Source organism: Mus musculus, chromosome 5 (assembly GCF_000001635.26).
Source record: "Mus musculus strain C57BL/6J chromosome 5, GRCm38.p6 C57BL/6J".
In the NCBI taxonomy this organism is placed as follows: domain Eukaryota; kingdom Metazoa; phylum Chordata; class Mammalia; order Rodentia; family Muridae; genus Mus; species Mus musculus.
Genome location: NC_000071.6, coordinates 53,166,749 through 53,183,841, shown reverse-complemented (window position 1 = coordinate 53,183,841; position 17,093 = coordinate 53,166,749). Strand labels below are relative to the sequence as shown.

Sequence of the window (17,093 nt, the reverse complement as noted above, 5' to 3'; positions counted from 1 at the left end):
CATGTTACCCATGCCCGTGGTATGTGAGGCACATGCTGCGCCACCAAGACAGGCATCAAATCATCAGAGCAGCTACACAGATCTGACGCTGCACCTGCTGTATGGAAGGCACAGGCTCCAGTTACTTATAGACTATTTATGGAAGTCACATTAAGCACGTGAAGAGAAGTCATAAGGCAAGCTTAATTGCCAAATGATTCATATTGATTTCTAGAAGGAAGACAGCGTTCCATGCTGGGATGCTCAGGGAAGCGGTGTTGTACAAGGCTTTTATGTTTGGGCAGAATTTAAATGGAGAAGAAAGGAACAGGGATTTCTGCTATGATTGGGAAGTTCACAGATGAGCCAAGTTGACTGGGTCTGTTGCTAGAGACTATCCAGAGACAAAAAGTTAGTTCCTCACAGTTTTGAAAGCTCTTACTGGCATCTTGTGGGAGCCCTCTTGCTGTATTACAGCATATATGGTAGCCGGAGAGAATATTCTGGCTGAGGTCACTCTCTTTCTTTTTTTCTTAATTTTTATTATATCTATACACATATACTTAGTTTAGTGTGTATATGTGATATATATATATATATATATATATATATATATATATATGTAAGTGCAGGAATTTTCATGCCACAGTAATGATATGGAGGTCAGAAGACAACCTATGGGAGTCAAGTCTCTCCTTCCACCGTGTGGAATGCAACTCAGGTCTTCAGTCTTGGTCCATCTCCCTTTACCCATTAGGCCATCTTTTGGGTCTTTTCTTCTTAGGTAGCTGTTAACCCCATCAAAGAGACTCATCCTCATGGCTTCATATAATATGAATCCTAGAGTTTTCACCTCCACATACCATAAGCATACATGTTTAGGAATTAAATTTCCAATGTATGAACTTGAGGAGCATAGAAAACTAAAAGAAAAAAAAGTTATGACTTTGGAGCTAGAATGTGCAGAAACGTCAATTTGGATTTTAGCTTGCAAGGCAGTAGAGAATCATAGTGTTGAACAACCAAAGGATACAGTTCCTTAGGTAGAGAGAAGAGCTGCATGGTGCAATGTGTGATGTGATGAAGCCACAGAAAGGCAACACAGAAGGGCAACAAGGTGGGGAAAAGCAGGGTTCTCTCTGTGTGTGTGTGTGTGTGTGTGTGAGAGAGAGAGAGAGAGAGAGAGAGAGAGAGCTCTTTTGCCAGTGGGTTTCAGATACTTCTAGACTCGTCTTTCTCGCTGCCTCCTCTGGTCTCCTTTGTAGATTTAAACCTCTGGTGGGATTGCCACACTCCCTGATCTGATCAAGCAGTCACTTAGAGTGATTGCCAAGAGAGACAACTGGTTGGGTTCTTTTCTTTCCTCACATGCCCTGTGACTGGTTGGGTTGGTTTCTAGTGGTTTTGTTTGTCTTCCTTAAGCATAGGGTGATCTCTAAGTCTTTGAGACTCTAGAAAGGTCAGGACACCTTTGCTAAACACTTCCCATGGAAGTGTCTGAAAAAAGTGTCTCCATTAGTCCCAAGGACTCACACAGTAGTCTTAGCTCTAAGAGGAACCTACTTGAGACAACACAGAACATCATGAGCAAGACATTGTCCTCACAGAAATGAGGGGGAGGACTCTTGCTGCTTATGGGAAGGGCGGCGGCAGGATCAACGGGCAGTGAAGACCATAGAGCATCAGGCTTCTCTCCCCTACCATGGCTCTGGTAAAATCAATAAAACTTCTAAGCCTGCTTGTCCTGTCAGGTGTACTTCCTTGTCTTCTTCACAAGAAGTTTGGAAGCACAGACAGACCCATCCAGTCAACCTCTGGCTTAAAGTCTGGAAGCATAAAAAACCCACTGGCAGAAATTGCATTGTAGATATTTTTAGACACAGCATCCAGTCATTTGGGGAGAGCTAAATTTATTAAGTCTTAAAATATACACAGGGCTAGTAAACTGTTAATTTTATTTTTGTAGAAATTAATCAGGAGAAGGACAAGCACATTTCACGAGTAATTTATACCAAGGATCATATATATTTATAGCGTGGGGTGTGCGGCCTTATCTGACCTGTATATTTCTCTCCGATGTAGATAGTGGTCACTGCCAGCATTGGATGGGACTTGAAAAGCTACCATAATCAGACCATTAGGTAAGTGTTATTTTCATCCACAAGTAGTCTGTTGTAGGGCTAAGGAGTCTCCCTGTGGTCGCTTTCAACCCTAAGAGTATTCTGCATACCTCATTCAGCTTTTCCAAGTCAGACTTGGTTGTTGTTCTTATTTTGTTCTTGGTTTTACATCTTATTTCCCACCTACCTCCTCATGTGTGTGTGCACCGCACATGCATGTCTACAGATGCTATGGTGTATGCATAGAGGTCAGCCACTACAGACATGTGGATGTCAGAGGTCAAACTGCAGGAGTTGGTTCTCCCCTTCCACCATATAGGCTCCGGGGGACAAACTGAAGTTGTCAGGCTTGGTGACCAGTGCCAGAACCCACTGAAGAATCTCTGGGTCCAAGCTAGGCTTTGAGTTTTTAACAGGCATCCATTCTTCCTGCAATCAATCCATATATATATATATATATATATTACTAAGCAAGGGAAAATAGTCAATCCCTTTTCCAAATCTCACCATAAATTCTTCCTTCGTGGCACTTCATAATTTATTTTCTTTGAGAATTATCTTCTACGAAGGATTCCAAAGAAAATAAATCTAAGCATTAATGTTGCTCATTGAGAACGGCTGGAAACTTTGGTGTCGTGTAGAGCATAAAAGGAGACAGTCTTCATATTTATGTTCATAATCTAGATTTGAAATGTGCGCAGCTATTGATACCAGTGCAGCTTTCCATCCCTCTGTAGCAGCCTACCTAGCATTTGCAGAAGCTGAGAGCTGGAGACCTTGCCTTGTGCTTTGTTGATTTCTAATTTGCTCCGAGATCTGCACATAATAGTGGGTTTTATAGCGTCAAGCAGACAGTCTTCATTAGGTATTTGGGAAACCCCATCAGAGCTGGATATCAGATTCCCTCAGGAACTGGCTATTGAGGGAACCAGAACAGAGAGGGAGCAAGGTGGGTAGAGAAGCCATAGGCTTCTTTAACCGTAAGTCTCACAGATTTCTAGTGGGCTCCAGGAGTTTAGAGCAACTCTTGGTTTTTGTTTGTTTTTGTTTTTGCTGTGTGTGTGTGTGTGTGTGTGTGTGTGTGTGTGTGTGTGTGTTAAAGGAATAGGGTTTTCTAGAAAGGCTAAAGATGTATCATTGCTTAGCTGCCACGAGGTCAAGAGTGGGTCTGTAGCTGTATGGAAGCGTAGAGAATGAGGCTAGGGGTGACTCGGAAGTCTTAAAGTGTGCCAAAATCGGAAGCATCCAACACAGGCAGGTTTTCTTTATGGAAGTGGCTACTGTGACTAAATCAAGGGATAGAGAAGTCCGGCAGGATCTGAGGCTCCTTTGGAAATCTGTTCTGTGCAGTGAGCCCTAGATATTAAGGGTTATCTCAAGATGTAAGTTAAAAGTAGTACTCCCCTACTCTCAGGCCCCACCTACTCCAGCCCCAGGGCATTTTAACAAGTGAATGGATTTCAAAAGTACCTTTTCATTTCTCACATGATGGCTTCCTTTCCTACAAAACCCCAAATCCCGGAGGCCAACACAAATGAATGGAGACAGGTCACAGCGTGAGGGAGTGAGGGAGGGCATCCCTCATATGCCACTACATCATCGGAGTGACAGCAGCTCAATACTAGCCAGAACCCAGTACCAAAACCAAGAGGGGCTGGGGCAACAGAACTTCATCTTCTCCGTTCCCCAGCCTCTGTGGTGTTAGCAAGGCCACCCTCCAGGTGCTAGGAGAGGTGGCCAGGACATTCCTCTCGGTCCTGGTGTGATGTCCCTGTGTGGCTGCCTCTTTGCAATGCCTCTTTTGGATAAAGCTGGCCCTGTGGATTGGGAGCCTTCACTGGTGATGGTGGGGTAGGGAGGCAACTCAACTCAAGAGTGATAAAAAAAAAAAAGACATTTTGATTCAATTTTTTTTAAATGAACGCAAAATAAATCTATGAGCAGGGTACCAGACTTCTATAAAGACAGGACCAATATGAACATGGACCAGGACTGATTGGGAGGTTTGAACCAATTCAGTATCCCAGGTAGAGCATCCAACAGTGATACCTTGTTCTACTAGCCCCAGGCCTGAGTATTCTTCATTGCCAGTCTGGAATCTAAACCAGAGCCCTACTTTTACAGCGATGCAAGTCATGGAAGCAAACAACATTACGTTGCAGGCTTCCTGGTTGGGTTGTGAATATTCTAAGGACACCCTGCTAGCCCTCTTGTCTGCTCTTGAAATGTAAATGTAGTATTGACTTTATTCTATGAAGGTTAGGGCAGTATGACAGGAACAGAAATTAAGTGTTTAGCAACTTGTGCTGGCAAAGTAAGTGCCTATAAGTGACTTTTGGTGACAGGAATACCTTCTGGTTACATCCATCTGTCCATGCATCTATCTGTCTGTCCATCTCATACTTATTGGGCATATTTCACATTCCCAATACAGGGTTTGATTCTAGAGGTGGGAGAAGATTAAAAAGAGGGAATGTGGTCTCTACTTCCAGGAAACTGGGAGGAAAATCCAATAAAGAAGAATTGTTCAGTAGAAAAAAGATTCACAAATAAATTTAAAGATACCGGCTATCAGAAATGCTAGAAAGAAATGGATAAAGTGGCTTGAGAGACTCAGAGCTTAGAATAGGTCCTGAGGAATTGACCCCAGACAAAAACAATGACCAGAGGTGAAGAGTCCTCAAGTCTCTTCTAGAAAAAAACTGCAAGTCTGGCTATCTCCTAATTCTGAGAAGGGCCTATCTAACAATGTCGGTCAATCTTCTGAGCTCCGGTGCTCTTGGTAATAAACCAGGGCCCTTTATGTCCAGATAAGAGGAAAGACAGTTTTCCAGAGTGTCTGAGGTTTTCCAAAGAGACTAGTCCGAGCTCTGGCAGAGTCTAGCTCAGACTTCATGTCAGGAAAATTGATGACCATCAAACTGGGCACAGTACAGGGTTCTCTTACAATGTTGTACAAACGCTGAGAATTTCAGAGGAGAAAAATGTGGAAACATACTGTCGAGATTCAGATGGAGACCAAGATAGATGTGTTGGTGATGGTTGATAATGATGTCAGTTCAAAAGTTACTGGGCAGTGACATAGAGACCAAGTAATTTGTGATTGGGTGGGGGAAGAAAAGGAACCAGGAAAAACAAGGGCCTTTATCTTAAGCATCTTATGCTAACTAAAAAAACACAGTAGTTCCCATTATCTAGGAGTTCACTTTCCATGCTTTTTCTTATACACAGTCAGCAGAGGCCCAAAACTATTCAATAGAAAACTGCACAAGTAAACACTGTTTACATTTTAAAGTGCATGCTGTTCTGAGTAGCAGGATGAAGGCTTTTGTGCTGTGCATTGTCCTTGGCTGTGCATCCATGCAGTGGGCGTTACCTGCCTGTTACATAACCGGGTCTTCAGTTATCCTGTCAAGACACCAGTGTTCATAGTATCCTCTCTCCACTTAAGCATTTCCCAAAGCACAAGAGTAGTGATGCTGGAAACTGAGACTCCCGGAGGAGCTGTTAGATGCTTCTCCGAAGTATCATCTCACTCACACAGAACGGATGAGCACAGCGCTGAAAGAGACTTCGAGGGGAGACTGCATTTGCATATGCTCATCATAGTATGCAGCCCAAATTGCTCTTCTTTGTCCTTTACCGTGTGGAGTTTATTAATTAAAGCTTATCATAGGTGTGAAGATACAGGGGCAGGAAGCCAGCAGAGGTGGGGTTTGGAGCAGTAAAAGGTTTCTGTCGTCGGCAGGGGTTTTGGGGCTGCAGCCCCTGAGTGAATAAAGACTGTGATTGGGAGCTGCTGTATAATTTTGCATCAAACTTTCTAAACAGGGCCTTCCTCTGCTCTGAAAATTGGAGTTTGCTATCATCTTTTTTTGCAGCAAACACCCACAATTTGTTTTCTTCCTTCCAACTTACTTGTAAAACAATTTGAGCCTCAAGCTCTTATAGACTTGTTCAGTCTTTCATAATTATTTATTATAATTCCACCTCTAAAATAACTTTCCTTTATTGAATCTACTCAAAGTAGTTATGAATTTGCATACAAGTATGGGTTTTTGGTTTTGTGTGTGTGTGTGTGTGTGTGTGTGAGTGTGTGTGTTACTAGAAATTGCATATATAGGGTCTTGTATGCCAGGCCCACACTCTACCACTGTGCCTTTGTTGTTTTATTTTGAGACAGAGTCTCACAATGTTGTCTAGGACAGTCTTGAACTTTTGGTCCTTCTAACTCATCTTCCTGAGTAGCTGGACTTACAGACCCAGCTTAACTTGCCTGTAATGGAAGGAGCTGTCTTTTACCCAGTTCTATTTTAATAGATTACATATTCAGGTCCATGCCGGGATTGCAATGAACATAGAGCTGGCAGCATTTTATCTAGAAATGAATACAACTTAGCAAGTGTGTGCCTCAGATGGTGGGAGCTGATGTCCTGCAGTGAGATGAGTATTCACACCTGTAGCCAGCAGGCATCTACCCTGTGCCCCACACTGTCCTAAGTGCTTTATGTATTAACTGTTGAGGATCCACAAATCTAAAACCTAAATGCAATGTCTGAGTGACACATCAGATTTTAGAGCGTTTTAGATATTCAAGACATTTCTGATTTCAGAGGATTGGGGATTTCGAAGTTCCCTCATTCTGGATGTTCAACCAGTTGTGCACAGACTGGAATATCCCAAGCCCTCTGAAATCTGCAACATTTTGAAGCGTTTGGCCATTCAACCAGTAGTCCAGTCAACCCCTCACAACAACACTATAAATAGACACTGTTATTTTCATGTTAAAAGGGGCGGGGGAAGGGACGAGGGTTCCAGACAGCCTCTACTACGGAGCACTCCTAGCCTATCGTGAGCACCAATAGAGTTGCAGAGAGCTGGGACCTCAAGCAGACTGATTCAGAATAAAGCTGCTCGTCCACTCAGCACCAAGCACTCTCAGGAGAGTTAGAACATTCCAGTCTTTCCAAGGTCCTGAAAAACAGGGTCTGTTCTGCAACTACAGTTACTAACTTTGTGGTCTCTCTTGATAAAAAGGAAGGAGAGAGGGAGGGGTAGGGAGGGAAAATGAGAGAGAGAGAGAGAGAGAGAGAGAGAGAGAGAGAGAGAGAGAGAGAACACGTCATCTACCCTAGTCCATTGAGGCTGAGACTCTGAAAAGATAAAAAAGAAAAGGAAGACCTTCTCTTCCATAAGTGTTGCATGTGCTTAAGTGAATTCATTTCTTGTGGCAGTGGTACGTGCGCGCGCGCGCGCGCGCACACACACACACACACACACACACAAGCCCAATTCCCATGCTCTCCAGCCTCCATACCTGCTAGGGAACAGGGTCTTGCTCAGAGGCAGTCAGTTCATCTCTGTCCTGGAATAACCCCGGGCTGCCTTGGCTTCCCTGAGCCACCTGTCAGGAGCTTGCTGCCCCCCCCCCCCCCCCCCCCCCCCCCCCCCGGCTCCTGACTTCCTCGGCTCCCTGGCTTCTGGCAGCCTGCCTGTCATTTTGTTCTCTCTTCTTGAATTTCCATCTGCCCTCTCTGCCCATGGCTCTCTCCTCTTTGCCTGGCTTCTCACTTGACTTGTCTCAAGTCTTACCTACCCTGCTGCTCACATATGCTCTGGTCACACGGTCACCTAGTCCTAGTTTGGTTTCAAAATAGGTAATGAGTGTACGTGGTTTTCCAAATCAACACTAAGGAAGAGAAAAGAGTAAAAACAAAGATGTAGCCAAGCCTTGCCTCCAGCTCTCCCGATTTACTCCAGCCTCTACCTCGTGCCCTATGGGAAAATCGTTTCATTAGTTTATTGAATATATTTCACAGTTTGTGCAAATACAAAAATATCTGCTTACTGTCTCTACACAGATAGAAACTCTTCTCTCTTTCTCTCTCCCTCCTCCCCACCCCCCCCCTCTCTCTCTCTCTCTCTCACACACACACACACACACACACACAGACAAAGTTTCATGTGGCTTACACTGGCCTTGAACTCACAGTAGCTGAGGGTGACCTTAAGTTTCTCACTTACTTCCTCTTCCTCTTGAGTGCTGGAATTATAGAATATACCTAGTTTATGTGGTACTAGGGTGCAAACCCCAGGGCTTTGTGTATGTACCAAGTGAGCCATCTCCCTAGCCCCCACATCTTTGTTTTTAAAGTTAGTAGCACATTTTTTTCCTCCAGGTTTGCCCCCTTTATAATTTACGTAGTAAATAAAGTTTTGCCTGAGGCTGGCCATCCCTCATGAGTAGACACCTGGGGTTTTCCGATCTTGAATACAAATAACACTGCAAGAAGCACCTTTGTGCCCTTTATATACAGCACCTGTTTCATCCCTGTCTCCTTCCGCTGCTTCCAGCCCCTCCCAGCAATCTGGACTTGTGGCAGGCACATCACCTGCTTCTTCCATGACCTTTGGCCTTGCCATAGATACCTCCTTCTCAATGAATTTAACTTCTCATCCTTATCAAACAGCTTAAAATTTAAGTTTCTCCTTAGTCTGCTTTCTGCTTGCCTTTTAGAACAAATATTTCCCAGTATTTCCACCCCACTGATTCTAAACACTATCACAAACAGTAGTAGATATTAGGTGTTTACCTGGGACCAGAGTACATCAAATCCTAACAGTTCACTAAGTGGGGAACTGTCATTTTACAAAGGACAATAGCCTTCAGGGCTTAGATGGTTGGGAGCAAGGATTTATCTCTTCCAGGGCCACCTGACCCTGCAGCGGGCTTAAGTGCTGCAAACCAGACTGAGAAACCTATGGCAACTTGAGTTAGGTCAAGGGGTCTGGGGATGTCCATGACAGAGTCTCTTTGAAGATAACCAGGTCCCAGTCCCCAGGGCTGCCTCAATCTTTTGTGCTCCTCTCTAGCTTCCATGAAGACTTCTATTATAACGACACAGCTGGCTACTTCATTATTGGAGGGAGCAGGTACGTGGCCGGCATCGAAGGGTTTTTTGGACCGGTGAAATACTATCGCCTCCGCAGCCTACACCCGGCACAGGTGAGCCTTGGGGATCAAGAAGTTTGCCAGGAGTGTGTGTGTGACAGTGGGCCACTGGGAGCAGGAAACACAGTGTAAACAAAAGATTTACCCAAGCGGACTGAACCATGCGTGGGCTCAGCCACCAAACATAATTAATATTGAGGCTTCCCCTGAGCCAGCCCAATAATAGATTTCTGTTACCGTGCGGTTCATTTAGTACTCATAAAATGGGAACCATTTACTTCCTCTGTTTTAATAACTACTAGCTTAATTATAGAGTAGATTTTTATCAGGCTGTTGCCTATCCAGTGATTAAGCTAATGAAAGGAGAGAATCTTAGTTATTTGGTAAAGCTTCTTTTCTACGCTATTATTTAAAGTATCAGAAGAAGCAATACTCCAGCAAATTAAAGCCCCATGCCAGCCAATCTTTCACTCATCCTCACAGAAGCCCTGCCTCAGCTCATGCTGGGATGGGCAAGCCACAGGGAGCCATATTCAGGAGGGCTTTGGACCCCAAGGCAATTTACTGTACCCAGGACACACATCCTAACATGCCCACGGAGGACTACTGCAGCCATTCCAGTAAAGGACTCTCGGCTTCCTACCACACAGCCTCAGAACAGTGCCTTCTCATCCCTGCTAAGGAGATGGAGGACCCCACCAGATGCCTGAGAGAGAGTTGTCCTCTCATTCCCTTGACCCCGTGGAGTTCAGGCAAAGACACAAGTACAAGTAGGAAGCCCGATTCCCTCCCTCCCTTTGAGATAACTGGGAAAAGAAAAATCACAGATCCACTTGAGCAGTAAATGCTTCAGAGTGCCTACTGCATGCCAGACCGGAGCAGAGAGGAGAAGCAAGAAAGATGGGTTAGGCTGAGCTTCAAACATTCCACCGCTCTGGCATGTAATGGTGGTGCACACCGGTAATGCCAGTGGTCGGCAGTTCGGGGCAAAAACGATCAAGAGCTCAAGGTCAAGTTGGATCAGCCTGGGACATAGGAAACCCTGTCTCACAAAAACAAAACAAAAATATTTTTTGGTACTGGGGCTCAAATACCTTTGAGCTTTCTTTCAGCTTTAGACTCTTTCCTTTCTTAAAAACATTTTTTAAAAAAATTGGGGGGTGGGGGGCGGACAGGTTTTTCACAAAGTTGTCCAGGCTAGCCTTGAACTCACTCTGGAGTTCAGACATGCTTTGAAATTTTGATCTTCTTGCCTTAGGCTACTGACTAGTTGTAATTACAGATGGATGTCAACAGACCCAGCTTTAAATGATGTTTTGAAGATACTCTGATTAATAGAATGAACAGCACACACACATACATACATGTATTCATATATGAAAATAAAAATAATTTTACTAAGAATACCTCCTCCGCCTCCTCTAATGTGCTCTGAAGTTTTGGATCCTTCGGTATAAAAAACAAAAGAAACCACTGCTGGTTATGACCCAGTGAGCCCATCTCGTGAACCTCTCTTGGGTCCAGACATGCATTTGAAAACAGAGTTAAGATTAATTCCCCCAGTTCCAAGAGGCTTGCTCTTTGGGACTTTGGCCCAGTTCACTTACTAGGTCACATGACACGAGTTAATTTCCACAAGCTTGGGCTCACCGAGGTGCATGGGTGCATCTGGCCACCGTTGAGCCTGCAGGAGTTATGCTTTGGAGCAGTGGCCCTTCACTGGCTCCTGCAGACTGAGGCTGCTGCAAAGCAGAAGGAAACAGAAGGACGGCCTCAGGTGGCGGGCACACCTTGGGTAGAATTAACATTTGGAAATGGAGATGAGTGCAGTTTTCTAGGGACTACACGTGGAGGGGACAGGTCTCCACTGACATGGAAGAAGCTTTGCAGATGAGAAGGTAGCACACAGGACGCTGGACTGGCATGCCTCGAATTGATCCAAAGGGCACTGGTTTGCATATCCAGGTGGGATGGTAGCCAGTGATGTCATAGAGGGAACTCAGACAGCTGAACACACCTAGTCCTACTAGCCAGAGGACATTTGATGATGATTGAAGTTCATGCAATTTCTTACCCTCCTGCAGGTTCTTAATCCCTTCCTTGAGAAGGAACTGGCTGAACAAATCAAGCTATACTATGAGCGGTGTACTGAGGTCCAGGATATAATATCCTCGTATGCTGCAACAGTCCAGGTTGGGGGTGAGAGGCGAGAGACATGTAAGTACGGAGCTCTGGAGGGCATATTTAAGCTTTGCATTTGCATTGACATGTTTAGCTTTGCTTGGGGCGAGGGAACTAAAATAGAAACATCCCACGAACCTCTTAGCCCAGATACCAGCAGGGTCAGGTGTAACTCAAGGCTTCCAAAGACAGATGGGGACCAGCATGTGCGTTCTGCCTTGATCCTTACCCCACCCAACCCCACAAAGCACCAGCAACCGCCATGAACGAAAACTGGTGTCAGCTCCCGCCATACCTGCTCGATCTTATTTAAGAATACAAAGGAACCTTGCCTGGTGTTCTTTCTACCTAGATGGCATGCCTAAAAGAAAAGAAAATGCATTGGAAAATATAAATTAATCACTAGAAATTATTGTACACATTAGTGTGCTTTTGTCTTGGACCATTAATATCTGAACAGTGACTTTGCTGGCTGGGGCCCTGTTTTATTCTCAAACCCTCAGATCAGCTCAGGGAGGCACCAGGAAATTTGGCAAAGGAACAAATCTCAAATAGACTGCGTTCGCAGGGCTCACGTGGCCCAGACTCTCCTTTCTCACCCAGGGTGTGGACGGAGCTGAGTCCCGTCTGGTCTCCTAGGGTCCCAGCTTTTCTCCTAGAAAAGCCAGCCTTATATGCTAACCTGTTTGGTGGCATCAGGGAGAGTCTCCTAAACTTGTAAATTTTTCTGTGCTTTAGATATCCATGTTTGATGTGGTGACACGGCAGTTAGTCACATATGTTCCTTCTGGAAGATAAATTCCTGTGGGGTATTTGTCATCATCAAGAGCTAGTTCAGTATCTCAATCTTGCCTTGTGCAGCTCATGCCTCCTCCCCCCCTTAGGGGAGCTTCCAGTTCCAGGCTAGGGAAGGAGGGGCCCATAGATGGACCTAAGTCATGCCCCAGTCTGACAGGGTCACATAGTGGTGGGAGTGGTGGCTGGTCAATCTCATATCAGGCTGGAGAGGTAGCTAGGTATGGAAAGGCATCTACTACCAAGCCTGACAGCCTCAGTTCAATCCCTGGGATCCGTGTGATGGAAAAGGAGAACTGACTTCTCAAAGTTGCCCTTTGATCTCCACTTGAGCCGTGTAGAACAGACAGGATCCCCCATCCTAAGCAAAAATCGAATTTAAAAGCAGATGATCTTGCACTGAGATGGCTCAGTTGGTAAAGTATTTGCAAGCATGAGGGCCTGAGTTCCATGCCGAGAACCCGTATAAAAAGGCTGGATATGATGTCACTCACCCGAAATCCCAGTTCTGAGGAGATGGAGACTAAGGCTTGCTGGTCAGCCAGGCTAGCCTCACTGACAGCTAGCTGGGCTAGCTCCAAGACGATGAGGAACCACACCTCAAAGGCTAAAGGATGTTTCTGGGAAGGACATATACCAAAGGTTGTCCCCTGGCCTCTCTGTGCATGTGCACATGTAGATGCATGCCCACACACGTGTGTCCCCTCGCCATATACATGCAGGTACAGAAAATGTAAAAGGATACGCTCTCTTAATCTCCAGCTGCGCTTAACGCTCACTGAATCATACAAAGATGTACAAAGACAAAGATGCTGCCAGGAGAGGGGGCAGACGCACAGGAATAGTAATGTCCCAAAGAGGAAACTCATTTGGATCATTCCCACAGCACTGGGAGTGAGACCCTAAAGGCCAGCCCTCTATGCCGACCTGTTTGGTGGCATCAGGGAGAGTATCCTAAAGTCTCCAACCTCCTCACCTCCTGGGGGGCTCTAGGGCCTTGTTCTTCAAAACACAAGCCAGAAAAAAAAATGGCCTAGATTATTAGCCTCCTGGGGGCAAGTCAGAGGGCAGCTGCTCATTCTGTAGAATTAGGCAACAGCCATCAGCATCCTTGGCGCGTTTCTCTTGGACTTGCTTCCAAATGCTGCCCCCAAGGCAGAGGTGTAATGGCCGTTTTCAAATTCCCGAAAGACCCAAGCCAAATCCAGGCATATTAAGCCTGCCCTCCCATCCCAAGTTCCCCTGAGGAAGGAGAGCTTTTAGAAGGATAAGGTCATTGCCGCTCCTGAGGGAGTGATGTCTTCTGCTTCCGTGTAGGTGACTTCCATAACTCCTACCTGGACCTCAAGCGCAAGTATGGGAGAGCCGAGGTGTGCAGAGGCTTGCCCTGGGAGAAGGAACTGAGAGACAGGCACCCCAGCTTGTTCCAGAGCCTGCTGCAAATGGACCTGCTGACCGGTAACTGAGCCTCTGCCTGGGGTTTGGAGCTAGCTAGAAAGGCACCCTGTTTTTATGTCTACTCACTCTCCCTTGGTGATTTATGCCTTAATGTTATTTTTAACCCTAGTGTTCTAGTTTAATTTCAGATTTAAATTCTGCCCTTGTGTGTCCACAGCGCTGAATATATCTGTGCACATTTCCAAAAACTTAAATTTAGGGATCACTCAAGCGATGCTTTATCTAAAGCCAGGGCTGCATAACGGACAGGCCGCCGCCAGAGTTGGCCTCCAAATGGAGTTAGTTTGCAAAATGCCTTTCTGTGTATTTGAAAAGAATTTCATTATCGGTATCTAAAAACTTTCAGAAAAATGCAAATTTCTAGCTTTACTTGGAAAAAAAAATCAAAGACGCAGCTGCCCTGGACCTGTTCCTATAGTAAGCGATCTCAGAGGGAAGGCCAGGGCCAGGCATTTTCTGTCTGCCCAAGGTCCCTCTTCTCTGGTTTTCGCCTCCTACCATGTACTGTCATAGATGGTTAGATGTCATCTAACCCTTAGGCAGTTGAACTTGAGCCTCCTGACTTGACATTTCAGTGTCATCTCAGATTTGAAGGTCCTTCCTGGATGCTGATGGCTTCCTCTTAGGCCCAATGCAATTTGTATTTGCTTAGTTAAGTACACACTGTAGGGCCTCCAGGAGATTTTGGAAGCCATGCCTGTTAGAAACAGGAGCTGGTCACAAGGGGAAGCACACGGAACAGGTACGTGTGTCAAGGGATCAAAAAGCTCATTGTGTTCCTGGCTTGGGAAAATGACCTTCGGCGACTGGCCCTGTCCCAAGGCATGGGCTTTCTTTATACGCTGACCCTGCCCATCCTGGAAGATATTTGATCTTTTGTTCTTTGATATTGACTAAGGAAAGACTCAGTCACTTATCTGAGTGAGATGGCAGGAGATTCCCCACTCTTGAGTGATGGGCTTAAAAGCAAAGATAAATTGTAAGTTGTTTTAATAAAAGCCATGGAAGTGAAGGCACAGAGAGAGGAGTGGCTGCTTCTAGACTCAGGTGTCCCAGAAGGGCTTCCGGGAGGAGGAGACATTGTAACTGCTTCTTGAGGTATTTGCCAGATAAGAGAGGCAGGAGTGGGCGCTGGAGTCAGGGCAGAGGCAGGGAGGAGGGACAGCAGGATATGCTAAGGGATAGGAAACCAGTGGTGACCTAGGGGCTCAGCCAAAGCTTAGTCGCCAGCTGTAATCTGTGTGGCTTTCCCTTTTAGTTAGAGGATTTCAGGCTGTAGGCAGAGTGTAACCAGAGGAGTCTCTGATGTTACAATGACAGCAGTTGGGAACAGGGAGGTGATGTTAGAAGAGTGTGGAGCAGGGAGGGGATTACAAAGTCCTGGAAGAAAGGGAGGAGGTCTGAGTAGGACAGAGTGATGGAGACAGAGCCAAGGGGTATGACAAAGGTGGCCCTGCAGCACCCATGACTGCTAGGTGATCTGAAGAGTATGCTCTGTGACACTGGTCTCTGGGGCTGGGTGAATTTGCTTCCACTTCATTTAACACTCAGTTACTGTGTGATCTTAAGCACATGCTTGTTCTTGCTGAGCCCTGGTTTCCTCGTCTACACAACGGAGTTGGGTGGTAGTAATGGTGTTGATGGTGATGGTGGTGATGGTGATAGTGGTGGTGATGGTGGTGATGGCGTTGATAGTGGTGACGGTGATAGTGGAAGGGGTGTTGTTGGTGGTGATGGTGATAGTGGAGATGGTGATGGTGGGGGTGAAGGTAATGGTAGTGGAGGAGGAAGAGGAGGAAGAGGAGGAGGACGAGGAGGTGTGGTAGTGGGAGACTCCTAGGGCAATCCTTTCTTCCTGGTTCAGTGAGCTGACATGTATATGAAACACTGTGGGTGGGAGTGGGGATGTAGTTAAGTGGTGGAGCACCTGCCTAGAGTGAGCACTGAAGAAAAATCATTCAGAAAGCAGCCCTTTGGAGAAACATCTCTCCTCTTCAATGCTGTACTCCTTTGGGCTGCAAGGGTCTTTGTTTTGGGGTCCTCCTGTAAACATCTGCTGTATGTTCCTCTCTATCCATTAATACTAACCGTGCCCCCTCCTCTCCTCCAAGACACCACTAGACATTGACCAATCCCTGTGTCCCCAGGAAACCCATTCACCCCAACTGCTACGATGACTGAGAAGAGACAGCTCAGGTTTTCCCTGAGCCCCTATGAGATGGTGGGGTTGCCCCACTCCTAAAACGATCTAAGGAGAAGGTGCATACAGAAAGTTGAGGAGTTTAAACGGAGCTTCCCACCACATCTACCAAAACTCGTGTCTGTGATTTCTGGTCATAGTTAAATATAGTTTCACTGTTGTGGGGGAGAATCCAGTCATTTTCCCAATACGTTCTTTTTAAAGAAAATACTCTCAATACAAATGTTTTCATGTTATTTTTACAGCTCAAGGTTTTGTTTTGTTTGAATCTAGGACTATTTTATTCTCCACGGAGGCCTGGAAATAGAATCAAATGAAAAACTCAAATCACGAGCTTGCAGGACAAGCTAGATCTAGCACGTCCCACGGGCCAAGGCCAGGCTGTGGAACTGGTAGAAATCAGAACTGAGTCCCACCACCCCCAAAGCCAGATGTTCAACATTCAGACTTACTATGCCAGACTTGCCAGTCAAATGCAGAATTCAGGCTAAATGAGATCACCAGGAAGTAATGCCCCCCAAGCTCTGCACCTCTCCCTAACCATGGCCTTGGCCTCCTTAGGGCACACAACCCCTGCTTATCCCCAACTGTCTCAGAGCAGGGGGACTCAGGAGCGGAAAGGAAGGTATATTACTGGAGCTGGTGCTCTATTCTCCCAGAGGCATCTGCTTTTCTAGGTTTCGTTGGAAGGGCCCAGAAGCCACCTGCAGCAGCCCGGTACACATATCATCAAATTCTTCTCTGCTGGTATGGTGTTCTTGCGTGGGTCTATAATAGCATCATCTGGCTAACCCAAGAGAGAGAGAGAGACTGGTGTCATATCTCATACCCAGCTTCCTAACAAATGAGAAAAATGCAGAAAGCTTGATTTTGAAAATTGAAGGTAGAAAATCAGTTTACATATCTATTGGATCTTTTCTCTGGTCCCTTATCCAAAGAATAGCCATAAGGCTGCTATGCCTGTGTGTCTGGTTTCTGGAATACCACTTCTGGCAAGGCCATCCTTCTGCTAGTCTGCATGTCTGGCTAGCCCCAGAATGTTCCTGAAGACCCATTTGTAGAAAGTGTGTCTGTGTTCTCTCTGTGCTGTTGTCCTGGCATGTCTTGCCGCATTGACCAGTGGACTAGATTAGACCTCTCTTCACTGTGGTTTGGATGTGGCTTGTCCACCAAGAGTTCATGTGTTAGAAGCTTGGTCGCTAGTGTGGCGTTATAGGAGGAAAGGGAAGGTTCAAGAGATGGGAGTCAGGGTCTGGAAAAGTGGCTGAACAAGCAGGAGGACCTGAATTTAAATTCCTACCACCCAGATGAGATGATGCATGGCTATAATGCAGGTGCTGGAGAGGCAGAGGATCCAGGAGGATCCAGGAAGCTGGCTGGCCATGTCGTCTTCCTGAATTGGTGAGGT

The 17,093-nt window shown here is 45.8% G+C and overlaps 1 protein-coding gene across 2 annotated transcripts in view; it reads left to right on the top strand.

Annotated features, from left to right (window-relative positions):
- The window catches only part of Sel1l3 (sel-1 suppressor of lin-12-like 3 (C. elegans)), a 106,370-nt gene that overhangs the window by 29,611 nt on the left and 59,666 nt on the right, over positions 1-17,093 (top strand). For both annotated transcript variants that reach the window (NM_172710.3, XM_011240730.1), the window contains 4 exons: positions 2,062-2,120; positions 8,973-9,105; positions 11,136-11,268; positions 13,345-13,485. In NM_172710.3, the coding sequence (NP_766298.2) occupies positions 2,062-2,120; positions 8,973-9,105; positions 11,136-11,268; positions 13,345-13,485 (466 nt within the window). The remainder of the gene's footprint in view (positions 1-2,061; positions 2,121-8,972; positions 9,106-11,135; positions 11,269-13,344; positions 13,486-17,093) is intronic.